The sequence below is a fragment of the Alligator mississippiensis genome, chromosome 4 (assembly GCF_030867095.1).
Source record: "Alligator mississippiensis isolate rAllMis1 chromosome 4, rAllMis1, whole genome shotgun sequence".
Taxonomy (NCBI): Eukaryota; Metazoa; Chordata; order Crocodylia; family Alligatoridae; genus Alligator; species Alligator mississippiensis.
Window position 1 is genome coordinate 175,313,728 of NC_081827.1, and position 17,131 is coordinate 175,330,858.

General features: G+C 43.2%; 1 protein-coding gene across 3 annotated transcripts in view; it reads right to left on the reverse strand.

Moving 5' to 3' along the window:
- Nucleotides 1-17,131, reverse strand: part of PLEKHM3 (pleckstrin homology domain containing M3) — a 143,254-nt gene that overhangs the window by 36,440 nt on the left and 89,683 nt on the right. For all 3 annotated transcript variants that reach the window (XM_019492253.2, XM_019492254.2, XM_059727108.1), the window contains exon 6: nucleotides 14,904-14,967. In XM_019492253.2, coding sequence (XP_019347798.1) covers nucleotides 14,904-14,967 — 64 coding nt within the window. The remainder of the gene's footprint in view (nucleotides 1-14,903; nucleotides 14,968-17,131) is intronic.

Sequence of the window (17,131 nt, forward strand, 5' to 3'; positions counted from 1 at the left end):
AATTGCCCACCTGTGCCCTAGCTATTGGGGATCACTGTGGGGAGGAGCTCTTGGAAGAAATGAATCTTTAGGTGGGGTCCAAGTGAGCAGATGTAACAGACCTTTCTCTAGTTGTCTAAATCAGCAGTTTTTGGCTGGTGGGCAGTGCCTAGGCCATCCATAGGCTGGATGCAGCTGGTGGTCCTCATCCAATATGGGGTGGTGACAGCAGGGCCCCATCTGGCCACTCAGAGGGGTGCAGGGAGGGGGTGTGACCTGGCCCCAACCTGTTACACAGGGCCTGGGGTTTGGGCATTTGGTAGCAGGGGTTGGTGCACAGGCAGACAATTATTTTGGGTAGAGGGCCGCTTACTGAGTTTTGGCAAGCCATCGAGGGCTGCATGACAGGCAGCCCAGGGCAGATAAATATGAATTTTCTAAATTTTTTTTAAGGGTCCCGTGGGCTGGATAGAATGCCTTGGTGGTCCGCATCTGGCCCATGGGACACATTTTGCCCACCCCTGGGTTGGTGCCTACATTTATTATCACTGCTGTCCCCCCTACAAAATTTCCCAATCAGTGAGGACCTCCATGGGCTGGATACCTATGGTTCTGTAGCCACATTTGGCCCACAGACCAGAGATTAAGCATCCCTGGTCTAAATCAATAGAAATGATCTTTGCCAGCTCCTCTGGACATTACCCTCTTGCTGGAATCTCCAACACCCATTGTGCATTCAGCCTGCACCTACAAGTGCTCATCCAAATCCCAATTTTGCCAAGACACCAGAAAAGTAAAGACTATTTCTTAGATTGAACAGGCTGGAGGGTTAACAGCAGAACGTATTCAGTTCCGCTTCTGGGTAAATCTGCCTAGATTCATCCTTCTGCCCATTACTCTCAGCTGTTGCTGGAGGAGAAGTAGACTAATTTGCCCTCACCTCTACAGCAGTTGGATACCAGATTTTTTAAAGAGATACTTAGAGTGTAATCTGTTTCAGAAAGTATTTTTTGCCACTGGTGCACTGCTTTCATCTCTGTGCTATATCTGTGCAAGAGATCTGTACTGCCTATCTTGGATAGCTTTAGAAGACCTGGGTGAGAAAAGGACGAGAAGAGTGAAAGCTTGATTCAAAACCACCATGGACTTCACCAAGGCTAGGCTATTATCCCAACATTTTAAAGCCACAGACTCAGGAATTAACATGTTAAATTTTGTTTAGCTGACAATGCAAGCTACAGAAAAGGAATATACAAGAGGAGGAAAACAAGTATATTCTCAACTAATGAAGTACTGACCATTAGATCCAAAAAACAGATAGGTCTGTGTATGTGTGGGCAAACGAGTTACAACATTACCGCAGACCAAACAAGTTCACTATTGGTTCCAGGGGGAGGGGAATCTAGCTGGGGGCTGGCAGCCCGCAGCCAGGTTCCCATAGCAATGGCCACTCTGCCAGTGCTCCCTGTTTTCAGAATGGGAGGGGAGACAGGCAGAAGAAGGAGCTTGTTCTTGGGGCTCCCCACCTGGTGCTGAAGGGTGGGGTGGGTGAATCGGAGCCTCCCCCACCTCAGGAAGGGCTGCAATACACCAGCCCCATCCTTGGGGGGGGGGGGGGGGAGGGGGCGCTGAAAAACTCCCAGACTGGTCTTCCTCTGCTCCCTTTTTCCCTTCCCATTCTGAAAGCGATGACAGGCTGGGAGCTCTGCACACACAAGTTACAAAAGACGCCACATTTTCTAATATTTTTATCTGATGCAATGAGGGGTCAGATTTTCACCCAATTGGCCATTTTTGAAGTTGTCTGCAGATGTGCACTTGTGTTTGGTCACAGCTATGTTGGTCACTGCTTTGTGTGGCCAGACCAGGTGAAAATTGTCACTTCTGTCTGCACCCATTGTGTCATCCTGGTCAAGTCACTTGCTGTCTTTTTACTTTGATTCCCAAGCATTTCTTCATGTTGGATCACATTTTCCAACCCTTTGCTTGCATATCTAAATAAGCTTGTAAGCTGTTTTGGACAGGGACCGTCCCTTAACAGGCTGGTGTGGTCCACACTAATACAAATAAACAGAAAGAAAGAAAGAACCGCGGTAACAGTGCTGTACCTGAAAAAAAGGTAACGTAGCAGCAGCTTCCAGCAGACTTGTAAAAATGGAAAAAGGTGCCTAGACAATAAGTGAGATTTTAAAATTTAACTCAATAAACAAACTATCTTGGGTATCTATTGTGATATGACACTAAATAGGTACAACTTTTGATGTTTAGTAAGTGCAGCATGCTGCATGGAGACTGGAAGCCAGAAATCTTAGAAACTACAACCGATACATATATACAAACCCAGTTTAGCCTATGCTGATCCACCATGATCTTGTACTGCATTAATTCATAACAAAGCTGTAGCTAAGAACATCCCAAAAGGAAATTTAGTAAAACAAACTGGAAGAATTAAAAAGGAAGAGTTATTAATTCTCTTTGACAGGCAAGACATTTCTTTATAGGCAATGTGGCCTATCTACTTGGAAATCCTTTCAGGCCATCTTGCACAGTGTGTTTTTCCAGTGGAAGGAGATAGTGGTACCCTGAAATTCAGGTAAATCAGCCCATACATTTTGAGAAGAGTGGGAAAAGAATACAGAAAACACACATGGCAGAACAACTGTTCCTCTGTAAATTGCAAGCACATGATACATGGGAAGAGGAGAGAGAACAAAGGTGCCCAAGAAGTCTGGAAGCACATCCAAGCAATGTTGTGAACATTGGAGTTGTGCTTGGAGCTTAAGCTGATACAAGTAAGCAGCCACCAGAAAGCTTCAGTGCAAACAATGTGGCTTGAAACTGGTGGTGCTCTCTCCACGCTGAGTTCCACTACATGACTTCCATGCAAAAGCTTCTCCCTTCATACTCAGAGCATTTCAGTCTCTGCCTTTCTTCTTCTCCCCAAGAGTTCAAGGTTTCATCTACCAGCCCTACCTGCGATATCTGCCACACCCTCGTGTTCTCCTAATCATGCTGTAGGATGAATTACAGGGTGCCTTAAGAAGCAGGTATTCAAACTAAGGTCAAAGGCTGCATTAGTCAAACAAGACATAAAGAGTAGAGACTGCCAGGAATTTGGATGGTTTAAAACAGAGAACAATTTCCTTAACGTAAAAATATATGTGGGCATGTGTGTGCGCGCAGTCACACACGCCCTTCGTGTCTCTGAGAGAGAAAGAGCCCTGTTAGTCTGAATTTAAGCAGGAGGCTGTACAGTTGGTCCATAAGGTGCCGCCCTGCACTTTCTGTCTTTCTTTACCACACAGACCCAAGGGCCTAATGCTGAGAAATGTAGCAACTGGAAGGACTGGTATCTACCATCATTCCCATGCCCCAGTTGACATGCTGCCTGTCCAGCAGAGGAATCAATCAACTGCTCTGTTGCACAAGCAGCTTGTTATCTGGGGAATTACTCACAGTTTTCAGTAAGAGGCCCTTAGCTTTGTGCGGCAAACAAGGACATAACATACAAGTTTGCACAAGGCTCAGCAGTGATCACGGTACAGCGTAACTTCCTAGAAAGGACTGGAAAGAAGATTCAAGCAATAAGAGAGCTACTTGGGATTCAGGCCTCCCCAGTCCAATTCAGCTCTGCCTTCCTCCTCTAAGTAACCTTGGGAAAATCACTTACTCTCTCCAAGTTTCATTTTCTCAGGTCTTAAAACAAGGATAATAGCACTCCATACCTTTTTTTATACACTGAAAGGCTGAGAGATAGGGCCAGTTTAAAGTTTCCTTCATTGCATCTACTTTTGGTTATTTGTTTTGCAGAACAGAGATTTAAACCGAGATTTGGCGTAAGTAGGTTGGCAAATATGCACACTACAATGCAAGAGTTGGTATGTGCTCTTTTCATTCCATCCAGGAAGAGCACACACCAACTGCTGAAACTTCCTTAGCCTGACGAAGGGTTTTTGAACCCAAAAGCTTGCTTAATAACTTAATAACTATTCTCCAACTATTTGGGTTGGTCTAATAAAAGATATCGAATTCACCCAAGGAACCTTGTCTGCCTATGTCCTTAGACCAATACGGCTACAACCTAAACCCCTGCAACTTGAACAACTTAGACATTGTTTCTACCTTGTACAAGGAATTCTGATGAGACTATAAGCTGTTACCTGCCTGATGGCTACCTTGTAGGGCTGCGCGAAGCTTCGGTAGCCGATTTGATTCGGAGGAGATTTGGCCCGATTCAGGGACCGAATTTCTGAATCTGTATTGAATCAGAAGACCAATTAAAAGCTCCGAATCTATTCGAAGCATCTGAATAGATTCAGAAAAGCTTCGGCCATAGACTAAACAGGCAGCCGACACAGCTGCCTCCAGCTGGTAAGTCTGTTGGGGTTGGGAGAGGGGGGAGAGAAGGGGTGTGGGGGAAGGAGGGATTGGGGCTGGGACAAGCTGCCCAGCTGGGGCAGGGTTCGCATTACTTGGAGGGGGGGGGTGGGGGATGCAGGCGCAGCAGCGCTGGAAGCGGGGGCTATGCCCTGCTGCCACTTGTCCACTTTTGCCTGGAGCGAGCTGAGCCCGCACCGCAGCCCCTGCCCCCCCCACGCCAGCTGGGCAAGCAGCAGCAGGGCAGAGCCCCCGCTCCCAGGGCTGCCATCCCCGCATCCAGTGCCCCCCTCACCAAGTAACACCCCACCCCCCCCCCCCCGGCTGGGCAGCTTGTCCCAACCCCAGCCCCTTCCTCCCCCAACCCCAGACTTACTAGCTGGAGGCAGCTGTGTCAGCTGTCTGTTTAGTCCATGGCTGAATCTCCGAAGTGGCACCGAAATTTCAGATCCGATTCAGTCAAATCGAATCGGCACAGTGATTCGAATCTCCAAATCAAATCACCGTCCTCTGAATTGGCTGAATCCAAATCTGAAGCAAATACTTGCCACTTTGCACATGCCTACTACCTAGTAGCTTTTGTGAACACTTCCTAGTAAAACATCCGTATCCCAATAATACCACCACAATTGCCATAATTTGGCACAACAGCAAGACTGGCTGTCATATTGGCTTAAATACCTTCATCAGAGATGACCTCATCTTGAACTGGAGATTGGACTCACAACTCAAACTCTCATCCTGCCATAAGACTCCTTCTTTCAGATCACAAGGGCTACAAGAACTTATTCCTATCTATACCCATCTCCATTTCAAAAAAGAGATAGCAAGATATAGAAGCATGTACTTCTATTTTCTAGGATAAAGACTGAAAATGATTGAGTCTCCAGAGCTGTGAACTCAGCAGTTCTCACAAAAAAAATCTATTCACACCATTTTTGTTCATTTGTTGTAAAAAAGTCTCATTCAGTAAGGCAGGTCCTGTTGCACTGACAGTAGGTAACCACCTGCGTCTCAGACGGGAGAGCCAACTCTGAAAGTCAGGAATATTTTGCTAAGCCCTGATGCAGATTCTGGTTTCAAGCAGAACAAAAAGGCAATTCTCTGATTAAAAGTTTTAGCCAAAATATTGACTTCTAATTAAACTAAGATCCATTTATATTCCTGGCCATCGCTTGTCTCAATTTCAAATACCTCTCCACCACTCCAAAAGCCAACTGCTGACCAGAAGAAATCAGATAATTCAATTTGTGTTGCGCACACACACACGTGCAAGACCCCTATATAAATAATTACAACAGAGTGTGGTAGGACTGAAAGGTTTATTATAACATAAGTTTGCACTGTTCCTAAGTGACAGACATTGGTGAAATGGAGAGCATTTCACTTACCATTCCCTGTGTAGATGTTGCATACAATTTTAAATTAAATTGATTGACAAATATTTTCACTTTCTTCTTTTTAGGATTATTGCCCAGAAGCCTTACTGTTCAAGCCTCACAGGAAGATGCAAAATTCTCTTAAATAGTTCTTCTATGGCTACAAATGTCATGGTCATGTATGTGGTCAAATATATATCTATTCTGAGTGTCTATATGGCCCCATGGCCATGGTATCTGAGAATCACTCTGCAATTTATCTTGGAAAGCCTTAAAGTTAGGGAAGTGTACTCATTTTACAGATGGGAAATAGGGGTACAGAGGGCTGAGGTGATTTGCCCCAAGTCTCACAGAAAGTCCACAGCAGAGATGGAAACTGAAATCAGGTCTCCTTTCCTTTGGGCTAGCCATCAGACTATGGTCAGTGACCTCTCTGGATCTCTGTAGCTGTGTGGGAAAGTTCTACTTGTAATATTATTTCTATTTTATATCACATCATTCATTTTCAAAATGTCATTTGCCTCCATTAAGAGCACCTGCATCCAGAAAAACACAAGAAAAAGGGGCAGGGGATCACCACTGGAAAGGGACCTCAAGGATCATCTGAAATGAATGCAGGAATGTCATTTCTAAACCATTCCTGTCCTTGAAGAACAGCCAGGTGGAGGAGAGCAGTGCTGCATCATTAGCCGGTATAAACTAACGTGCTGCTCATTTACATTCAGCACACTTTTGTTTCTAAGTCAAGCAGGAATGTTTGAAAATCCCACTCGCAAATCCCTAAATATGGATGTAGAAACTTAATTCCAGGCTCCCATGTTTGAAAATTTTCACTGATATGTCCATGACAACCTACATGGTAATCCACTAAAAGAAAAATATTATTTAAAAGTAAAACAGAAAACAACCGTTGGACTAAAGTAATCCCCAGTGTAATTCCAACAAAATCAAACATGAGTGTCCTATATCCTTAATGATAGGTCCACACTTGGGACACTTTACTAGCTACTACTTTGTTTAAACACACCTAATGGAAATGCAATTTATACTGGCAAGACAACCTCTCTACCCCACAATGAGCCAAAAATGGGCTTATTGACACTTAAAAGCATTTGCTGATAGCTAAACCAATATTGGTAGTGTTGGAGTCATGCTGTAGCTGTGACTGTCCAGGAAATGAGAGACAAGGATTTTTTGTGGATGCTATCTTTTACTGGACCCACTGCATGATTGGGATAGATTCAGAAAAGCAGTGCATTCTTCTTCTTTAGGTCTGAAAAAGGCCCCTTTCTTCAGACCTAAAAAAGAATGCATTGTATTCAAAAGCTTGTCTAAGTCTATCCCAACCGTGCAGTTAGTCCAGTAAAGAGACTGCTCACAGAAATCCTTGCCTAAATCAGTACTGCAATACCAGAAAACCCAACTGGTGAAACCACAACTTATTATAACAAAAAAGTTTCTGGAATAGCTTCACCCAGTATCCTGAAGAGGGTAAATTAGGCTGGCAAAAGGACATTTTTGAAAGAATAACTGTGTCTACACTAGCTCTGCTGGTTAAGGCTTTGATATTTTTCCATACTTGCAACCAACATATAACATAGCATCAAACCTTAAAAAAAAAAAAAAAATGTAGACCTAGCCCTAGCTATATCAACAAAGGGACAGTTTGACTTCTATAACTGCGTCTGTACCAAGAGCTTTTGCCAGCACAGGTCTGTTGGTCAGTGATCACATCTCTCCACCCTGCTGAGCCATGAAGTTTTGGCTTCCAAAGGTTTCATGGCACAGACCTGGCTTAACAACAAGTAGATAGATATGGAGTTTTCCTAGCAATAACCCCATCTTCATTCCTAATATCATTCCCTGTGATGAACTCATGAATTCAGTACATCCCATGCAATTTAGGTAAGAGTTAACCGCAGTTGATTCCATCATGAAAAGACCTCTCAGTCCATCTCCCTTCCACCCCAGTGCTGAACTGTTGAAGGAAAGAGCAGGAAACTAGAAAGGCAATTATACTAACAGCAGGGATTATCTTCAAATGAAGGGCATATAGATTGCAAATTCTAAGGGGGAAAATGTATGAATTACTAACAGCATATTGGTGCAAAAGAAAGCACTGCTACTGGGTTCTTAAGTGCTACATTACAACCTGTGTAAGTGCCATTTCTTGACTGTACTATGATAAAATGGCTAGAAAATGCTTAAATTACAAATAATTACCAGCTAAAAGAAAAATATCAATATTAATTAAAAAAAACAAACAACCCACCCCCCAAAAAAACCACAAAACAAAACCCCAACCCTCCCACCCTCATGCAATCCTGGAGTCTTTCTAGTTAGAGATGGGAGAACTCAGCTAAAATAACAAGCAATCTGTAGTTTTGCCCCTCTTTCACTGAAGGCTTGCCTATACTACAGAATATCTGCCACGATAGCTGTGCTGACAAAACTACAAAGACATGGTCATATTATGCTCTGAGCCTTTTAGACAGGATGGGCTATAAACCTAAACAAACAAACAAGCAAATAAAAGGTTTTTGTTCCTCACCAGAATAGCTACAGATCTCTCATAATTATGTAAACTAAGGTGACAAAAACCTGGTTCTGTTAGCTTAGTACATGCCAGGGGCTATGCCAGCATAGTTATAGAGGCTCGGGGGCATGATAATTTCAGCTAAGGGATGTGAAAAGATGATGCCAGCAACATTTTGTAGCATAAACCTAATGTTAAGATTCCCTCACAATACTGGCCAAAGAGCAAACCTAGCCCTCTCCCCAGACTCCCCATCTTCCAGCTCACTCACCCCAAAAAAGAGATGTACGGAAAAAAAGGCTGTTTCTTTTCTGCTAAAAAGATTTGGGAACAGGTCTTGGAAAAAAAAACTGGTGCTGAACCATTTGTTTTGCTCTTCTGATAGGTTTCCAATCTTGGCATCACTATATACTGTACTGGATCTCAAGTCAGGTGACTCCCATGCTTTAGGAATTTTTTCCCCCCTACATTTGTGCTTTATAGGGAATGCTACATTTATACATTTTTCAGTAGGAATATAAGTATTGCCACAGCAGGTCAGACCAGTGGTCTAGCTAGTCTAGTGCCTTGTTTGTGACACTGACTAGTACTAGATGTGCCAGGGAAAGTGAAAGAAATGATCCATAAATGATAATCTACCCATAAGGGAAACATCTTTCTAATTTCCACCAGCAGGTGGTTTGTTTATGCCCTGAGGCATAAAGGAGTATATTCCTTATGGTTGTGCGGGCCGGGAGCAGTCCGAGGCCCTTTTTTCGCGCAGCGGGCTGCGGCCAGCAGCCCGGACACGCTGGGTCAGGGAAGGCAGGCGGCACGCTAGAATTAGGCACGGACGCGTAATAGTTGTTTAAGATTGTTTACTTACACCGTAGATGGTTGCGGTGCAGGCTGGAAAACTTCCAGGAATACTTCGCTTAAATCCTAGTTTAAGGACTCAGACAGAGCTCTGGATTCACTCACACGAAGTTTTCGAGGCTCCGTGGAACGTTGCACGCAGGGAAAGGGTACGTCGAGGATTGCGCTCAGCGACAGGGAGAGGCGAGAGGCTGATCAGACCCCTGATGCCTTCTTGATATTCACGCTGGGTCCAATAGGCTTCGCAGCGCTTAGAGATCTTCATGAGATGTAAAGTCTCTTCCTCCTGATGTTCGTGTAGTCCTCCAACTTGGGCGGAAACCACTCAAGCCTCTTATACGGCTAGCAAGCCAATCGCTAGCCGCCACGTAGGAATAATTTAGAACTGGCCAATAGTGGGGCACAAATCTAAATACAAATGGCGGGAACTCCTTGCAATGTGCATTTCTGTGCTGCAATGAAGAAATGCACCCTGCAAAGAAAGCTACAAACAGCGGGAAAATAATTTAGCAGTGCCAAAGCACACACAAACAAAAAAAATCACACCCTTGGGTTGTGACAATGGTGTTTATCTTATTCACTGTAACTATAGCTCGCATGAATGTTTAATCTTTTTGATAGTGGTGAAGGTCTTGTCCTTAGTAATGAGTTCCACCAGCTAATTGTATGGGTGTAAAAAAAAAAAAAATCATTATTATTATTTTAATCAGTGTTAAAAGGTACCTTGATTTCAATGGACATCCTGTGTTTTATGAGCAATGGTAACAGCAGAACCAGTTCTTAACATTGCTCTTTATTTTATTCCTTTATCATGGCAGCATTGATCTCCTCTCTAAGGTCTTATCTCAAAAAGGTCACTTGGGAAAGTTAATTTGAGGTAATTTTTAAAGGAGATGACTTGAGCTATGTTAATTTTCTGTGGATAAGTATTCACAATTAAAGCAGCGTTAAACCAATTTAAATACTTCCAAAGTGAATTAAATTAAATCAAATTAAGGCCACTTTAATTCTGAATAAGTGTCCATGTGGGGGGTTAACATACTTAAAGTAGTACACTTTAAATACAAACCTTCAATTAATCTGGATTAATTTTCCTGAATGTCCTAGTATAGACAAACCCTAGCTAGATAGACTTCCCCCTCTCCCCACCCCCGTGATTTTTTTAAATTGATCCTGATATTCAAGGTCTTTCCTGCCTTGAAACATTTTTGCTGCTATTTCCTGTATCCTTTCTATTTTTATTCTCTCTTTTGTGGGATGATAGGATGAGAATCAAACACTGTACCCCAAGACGATAAAATCAATTCAGAATCCAGAAGAGTATCTTTTTAATGCAAAAGAAAAATCACTGGAGTCAAGTCCAGTTGAAATTGTCAGAACTGATTAGTTGAGTGCCTCGGTACAGTGGAACTTTCTAGCACAAGGCACGGCGAGACAGGGGAATTCTCGGCATGGTGGAGAGCCCCGGCGTGGAAAAGTTCCCGCTGCTCATATGCAAATGCGCATACTCTGATTGGCCGGTTTCAAATTATTCCTATGTGGCAGCTGACAATTGGCTCGCTAGCTGTATAAAGGGTTGGAGTCGTTTCTGCCCAGGTTGGAGAACTCCGTGCTCGTCTCTGAGTGGAACCTGGCGGTCTGATCACCCGCCGACGACTCCCCGTCGATGAACCCCCCGACGTACCCCCGTGTCCTGCATGCTCGAGTTTAAAGATATCTCGTCTTGTAAGAGCTCCTCGGTTTGATGGTAACAGAAGTTGGAGTTTGAAGTTAACTGTCTTCCTACGCTGTACATCATGACAGTGTAAGTAAAGTCATCTTTGTTTGAACCAGTATGCGTTTGTGCCTAATTCTACTCCAGCGGTCGCAAGTACCCATCTACGTGCCGGGTTTGTGGCTACAACCCAGCCGGCCCCTTCCCCGGATCCCAAGCTCGGTCACCCACAGAAATCACTAAAGTTTAAAAATTGCCAACTCCCAAAGGCCAGCTCACTGTTTGGGGGAAATAAACTGCTGGTTTCAGTCCATTCTGCACAAATAGCTTCAGCACATCACCAAACCGTTGGCTCAAAAGCGAATGGGCATGGAGTCCAGTCTAACCTCCCAGCCAATGGAGGAGGACTCTCCAGAACAGAAATGGGACAATATTGACAGGTGTGCACTGGCACTGAAAGTACTGTAGGCAAATAATGAACTTCAATTTCTTCAGGGCTGTCAGTTCAACAACATTTACAAGAACTTTATCTGCTAAAAATAATCATAATGTTTTGAAGATAAATATTTGCCTCTTAGTAACTGAATATCCCCTTACTAAGGCTTTCATTGGTTGGAATAGACTAGAATAAAACATCTAACAGACAAAACCATGATGTTTTAACAGCAGTCTCATTCTTGATTTACACCAGATTACTCCCAGGGGTTTATGAAGACAGTCATATCTGGCACAGGACACAGACCGAACCGAAGGGAAAGCAGAGATGAGCTGTTACACTGCGCCATGGACACACATCACTTGGAACAGTTCTAATATGATTAAAAACTGAAGCAGACAGATGTACAAGCCTGTTAAACTGGTTTAAAGCCACTTTAAACAGTTCAAATATGTTCTCAGAAAATCAAGTACTGTTTTGAACTGGTTCAGCATTAAGTATTCTGTGACATGGGTCTTGTTAGTCCTCCATGCATCCCACGCTACATTGCTCCTAATCCCCCACAACTACTGCAGCTACTGCTCTGCTCTGCAACCAGAACTCTACTACCCCCTTTTTCTCCTCTTTTGTTGGCACTATTGTTTTTAGTCAATGAGTTCCCTTGTCTTGCTTATTCAACAAAAGCTATCTTTCTGCGTCCTCACTCCCTACTTGATGCAGCCGGTCATCATGCCCCCCTCCCAGCCTCTGAGAACCTAGAAGTGTGAGTCTAAGCACTCCCCTATCCACCCAGAAGTCATGCAAACACAGTGTAGACTTCAGTCAATTCCAGGCTATTGACGTTTACTGAACTCCTGTTTAGGAGAGAAGAAAGCAGAAAAGAGAAAAGGTCCTCAGTCAAAGGTCATCCACTCCCTGCATCCAGTCATTCTGGCACAGTTTTGCTGTGGAACTGCATTCCTAGCATCTACCAAATTAGGTTGTTAGCTATTCAAGCTCATGCCCTTCTCAACCAGATGATCTTAAGGGTACCACCCTGCCCTTCCTTCTGCTGCAAAACTTTGATTTTCTTAAGCAGCTTTAAATGAATAAAGGATATCACCTGCTGCCTCTCCTGTTAAAAGGCAAGCCTGCCCAGATGCTCACATCTGTATTAGAACTGCCTGTGAATCAGCAAAGAGCCAGTAAAAGCATCATCTGATTACAAGTCTGGCATGTTTCCAAATGTAATGACAGTGTGCATTGGTTTTTCCTTTTTCTTAAACAACCTTGGTGACTGCTTCCCTCACTTGCACTAGATCCCTGTCCTAATGGAACAGAGTAATAAAGCTCCAGCCATTAGGTAATTGCTACCATGCATTATCTGTTCCGCAGTAGCACCTATGAGCTCCAGTCATGGACCAGGACCCTGTTGTGCTAGGAAGCAGTTTTAAATTAGATTTCCTTTCAAGCAGCATCATGCACCACATCTTCATCTCAGGCAGACATGAATTTCCATTCAGCTTGTAAACTAACTCATATATCACAGTTTAAAAAAAAAAACAAACCACAGCTGCTCAGCAGAAAAAGATTCCTTGTTTTCTGGGCAGCTTAAAGTGGACTTAAACGAGGCAAACAGATCAGAATTTGGACTGGGGCAGAGTGCTTGCTTCTGCAGATTACCTTTCTCTGCTTTTTTAATTCACTCACCATGCCTTATCTTTCCATTAATCTTTAATATGCCTTTTAGTTAATTCCCCAAACACACACCATCTACATGACAGCGGGGCAGAGTGTTAAAGCTAACCCTGCCTCTGACAAAATGGGCAAGGGTAAAATAAAAAAGAAAACAAAGAAACAAGGAAGTATTTAGAAATTTAAAAATAAAACAAACCACTACAAACATAAGCAAACATCCAGCGAGCAGGGGAGAACAATGAGAAAGTGCAACAGGGAAATTAGATAATGTCTTTATGCTACTCTTATGAGATTCATTTTCTTCTTTTTTTTTATCCCCTCCTTCCCATCATGGTTTCACTTTGATGGAAACAAGCAATCCGATTTCAAACTTAAAGACTCTAAAAATGAGAAAGAGCCTCTCCAGGCTGATAAAAAGGACATGGCTAGATTAAAAGCTAAATCCAATTTAACCCACCCAGTAGAAACAGTAATTGAATTACACTGCACCTCAATATGATAAGTTTGAGAGGGGGGTGGTCCTGCAAATGCAAAAAAACAGAAGGAAATATGCTGGAAGAAACCACTAAACAAATGATTGCATTGTGACTCTGGCTCAGCCCCTTCCCACAGGGAGTTTGATAAGCTGCTGATTGCTTCTAAACCTCTACTACCAATGTTAGGAACTGATTAAGCAGCTTAAAGGCACTGGGGGCTAATAGACTGGCCCACCAGGGAGACTGCTGTTTCCATTTAAGCAGCTTGCTACTTCATGGCTCAATTATTAAAGAAGGGACAGAAGAACATACTGAAAAGCCACAAACAGTTTTATTCTTCCAATGACTGTCCTTCCCCCACCCTCCTTTTTTTTTTTTTTAATATGGAATAATTTGTCTCAACGTACTCAGCTACCTTGCTGTCTCCCCTCTTTGCTATGTACCTCCATATATTTACTTGTACATACAGCTTGATCTTCCTTCCTTGCTTACTGCCACCCCACTTCTTGTTCCATCTGCAACGTGATGTACAGGTACTATACTACACTACAGGCCATTCGTGTAGCTCACTCAGCAGGAACGGGGAAATCTAGAGGCTGGTGCATATCTTGGAGGTTACAGATAGTTATAGTAACCTAAAAGGGCCTCTTTGTATGTCTAATTAACTTCATCAACATTATTACTATTATTGTTATTACTATTATTACAATAGTATTATTACTATTAATTTTTTCACTGCTCTAGTCTTTAGGACCAGAAGCCCCTGTTCCTGAGTAGCTCTCCAGTGTGCAAGATGCTGTACAACAGAATAGAGAAACAATTCCCACTTGAAAGAGCTACTTTATAAGTAAATATTACTTTTCACACTATAGGGGTAAAAAGCCCCATAACCACCAATTTCCACCTCCACTGAGGCTTACTGTACATTGTGAAGCAATTTCCCTTTGGGCAATGTGAATGGAATATAACAAAATATTAACACTAAACATTATGGCTGAAGTTACAAAAAACAAAATGCAAGAAATCTAAAGTTAAAATATGGGTGTATCCATATGAATCCCTCATTCAAACAGTACTGATGGTCTATGTGGTGATCAAAATCTAAGGCTGGCTTTCAACAGGGAAAGCTCAAAATGCCTAAACTTGCCTACACACAGATTGACAGGTTCCCTGTCATTCTCTCAGCTGCACATACCATAAAGACTAACTGACTTTGTGTGGTCCAAATGCTGTTGTCTTCACTCAGGAAGCACAAGCTTTTGCTGTATAAGGGCTAAACCTTTGCTCTTAGGCTGCCGTATTCCTATATGCTAATCTTGAATGATTATCTATAAAGTTCTGAGTGAGAGGGATGTCTTGCTAACCCGAGCATGATTAAACAGCAAGGCAAGACATGCCATTATTGCCACTGGCCAAGAGGATAAAGAACCAGTTGGCAAACAGAAGAAAGGTACGTTCAGCTGAAGAAACTTACCTGCTGGAGGTCTGCAAGGGAATACAGGTGGATGTGCTGAAGAAGGTACTCTCTGGGGAAGATTCTGAAAAAGAGGAGAAACAGGAGTGAGTGGATGTCAGGCTTTGAGAGAAAATATCATCTCTGAGAAGCTCCAACAAGCAACAACTACCAGTCTTCAGTGGGAAGCTGTATCTTCTCCCCCAAAGGTTACACAACTGAAATGCTAGATAGAGTGACAGAAAAGATCTGGAGTTTTGTTACCCTCAAACACTGCCTTCCAATATTCTTTACCTCCTATTTTTACCTTCTCCCACATAGCATCTTGGCTCTTCTACAACAGTCAGTTTAAGTGTGGGCCATGATTATTTAGATCAGAAGAAATTCTTGCATCATACATAGAGAAAGCATTTTAAGCAATTAATTTACTCATAGAAGTATGCACTTAACATTGATTTGAGGTTTTGGTAACAAAGACCTGACTAAATTGTCTAACAACATTGTTTAGGAAAGTATTTTTTTCTGAGCTAGTTATAATGGAAAAAGCCCCTGTATAGTTTCATAGTTGGTAGGGGTGGAAGGGATCTGAGCTCATCATCAAGTCCGACCGCCTGCCATGGCAGGAAAGAGCACTGGGGTCAAACGACCCCAGCAAGGTGTTCATCCAACCTCCTCTTAAAGACCCCCAGGGTAGGAGCCAGCACCACTTCTCTTGGAAGTTGGTTCCAGATCCTAGCCACCCTGACTGTGAAGTAGCGCCTCCTGACATCTAGTCCGAATCTACCCTCTGCCAGCTTGTGACCGTTATTTCTAGTCACTCCTGGTAGTGCTCGGGGGAACAGGGACTCCCCCAATGCCTGCTGGTCCCCCCTGACTAGTTTGTAAATGGCCACTAGATCCCCCTCAGCCTTCTCTTGTGGAGGCTGAACAGGTTCAGATCCCTCAGCCTCTACTTGTAGGACCTGCCCTGCTGCCCCCGATCATGCGGGTGGCCCTCCTCTGGACCCTTTCAATGCTGTCCACATCCCTCCTGAAGTGTGGTGCCCAGAACTGGTGTCCAGTGACTGGTCCAGTGGTGACCAGTGTCGCATAGAGGGAGAGGATCACCTCCTTGGACCTGCTTGAGATGCATCTGTGGATGCATGACAAGGTGCGGTTGGCCTTCCTGACTGCGTCCCCACACTGTCAGCCCATATTCATTTTGGCATCAATAATGACTCCAAGATCCTTTTCTGCCTCTGCACTGTTGAGAAGGGAGTTCCCCAGCCTGTAGGTCTGCAGCGGGTCCTTCCTCCCCAGTTGCAGTACCTTGTACTTGTCAGTGTTGAAACCTATCCTGTTCTCATCTGCCCACCCCTATAACCTGTCTAGGTCTAATTGCAGCCTATTCCTCCCTTCTAGCATGCCCACTTCCCCCCGCATCTTAGTGTCATCAGCATATATGAACAGGGTGCTTTTTACCCCCTCATCCAAGTCACTGATGAAGATGTTGAACAGCACGGGTCCAAGGACCGAGCCCTGGGGGACCCCACTGCCCACATCCCTCCAGGTCGAAAATGACCCATCCACCAGCAACTGTATGGATACAGTTATACTAGTGTAAAGGGGGCTTACTCCTCTTTCATCAAGAAATAACTGCACTGGTGTAATCTTTACCCTGGCATATTTGGGAAAGGAATATTCTCCTTTCAAGAAACAAGATGTCGGGTGAGACCAGTGAGACTCTTTTCTTACAAGCTGTATAATAAAGCTAAGTCATGTGACTGAGAAGATAATAAAATCGATGAATTAGAATTATTTGTAAAACTGATAAGTATAGAAAAGTTGTAAGAAATATGCTTGACTTTGCAAAAAGCAGTGGATATTTTCAGAGTAACAGTCTAGCTCCCTTGAAAATGTTAAGCAGGAGGGAAAGAATTAGAAGTACATTTAATTAAAAATGCATATCAAGATTGGTTATAGGAAAAACAAATAACACACTAGATTAGTTTGGAATCAGCATGAAGGCAACACTCACACAATACAAAGGTATCCAATGCAAGGGATATAATGTCAAAAGCAACTAAGCAGATCCAGAAAAGGAACCATTCTAAAATGCATGCCATGTTCTGCAGAAACTGCAAAACAAGTATGAAACCTAAATATATTCATTAACATGCAGCTGAAAAGCGAAGGAGAAGCAGAATTATTGGTAGGGCCTATTAATCAGAGTATAAAGCAAGGTTCTTTCACATATTAGGTTTCAATAA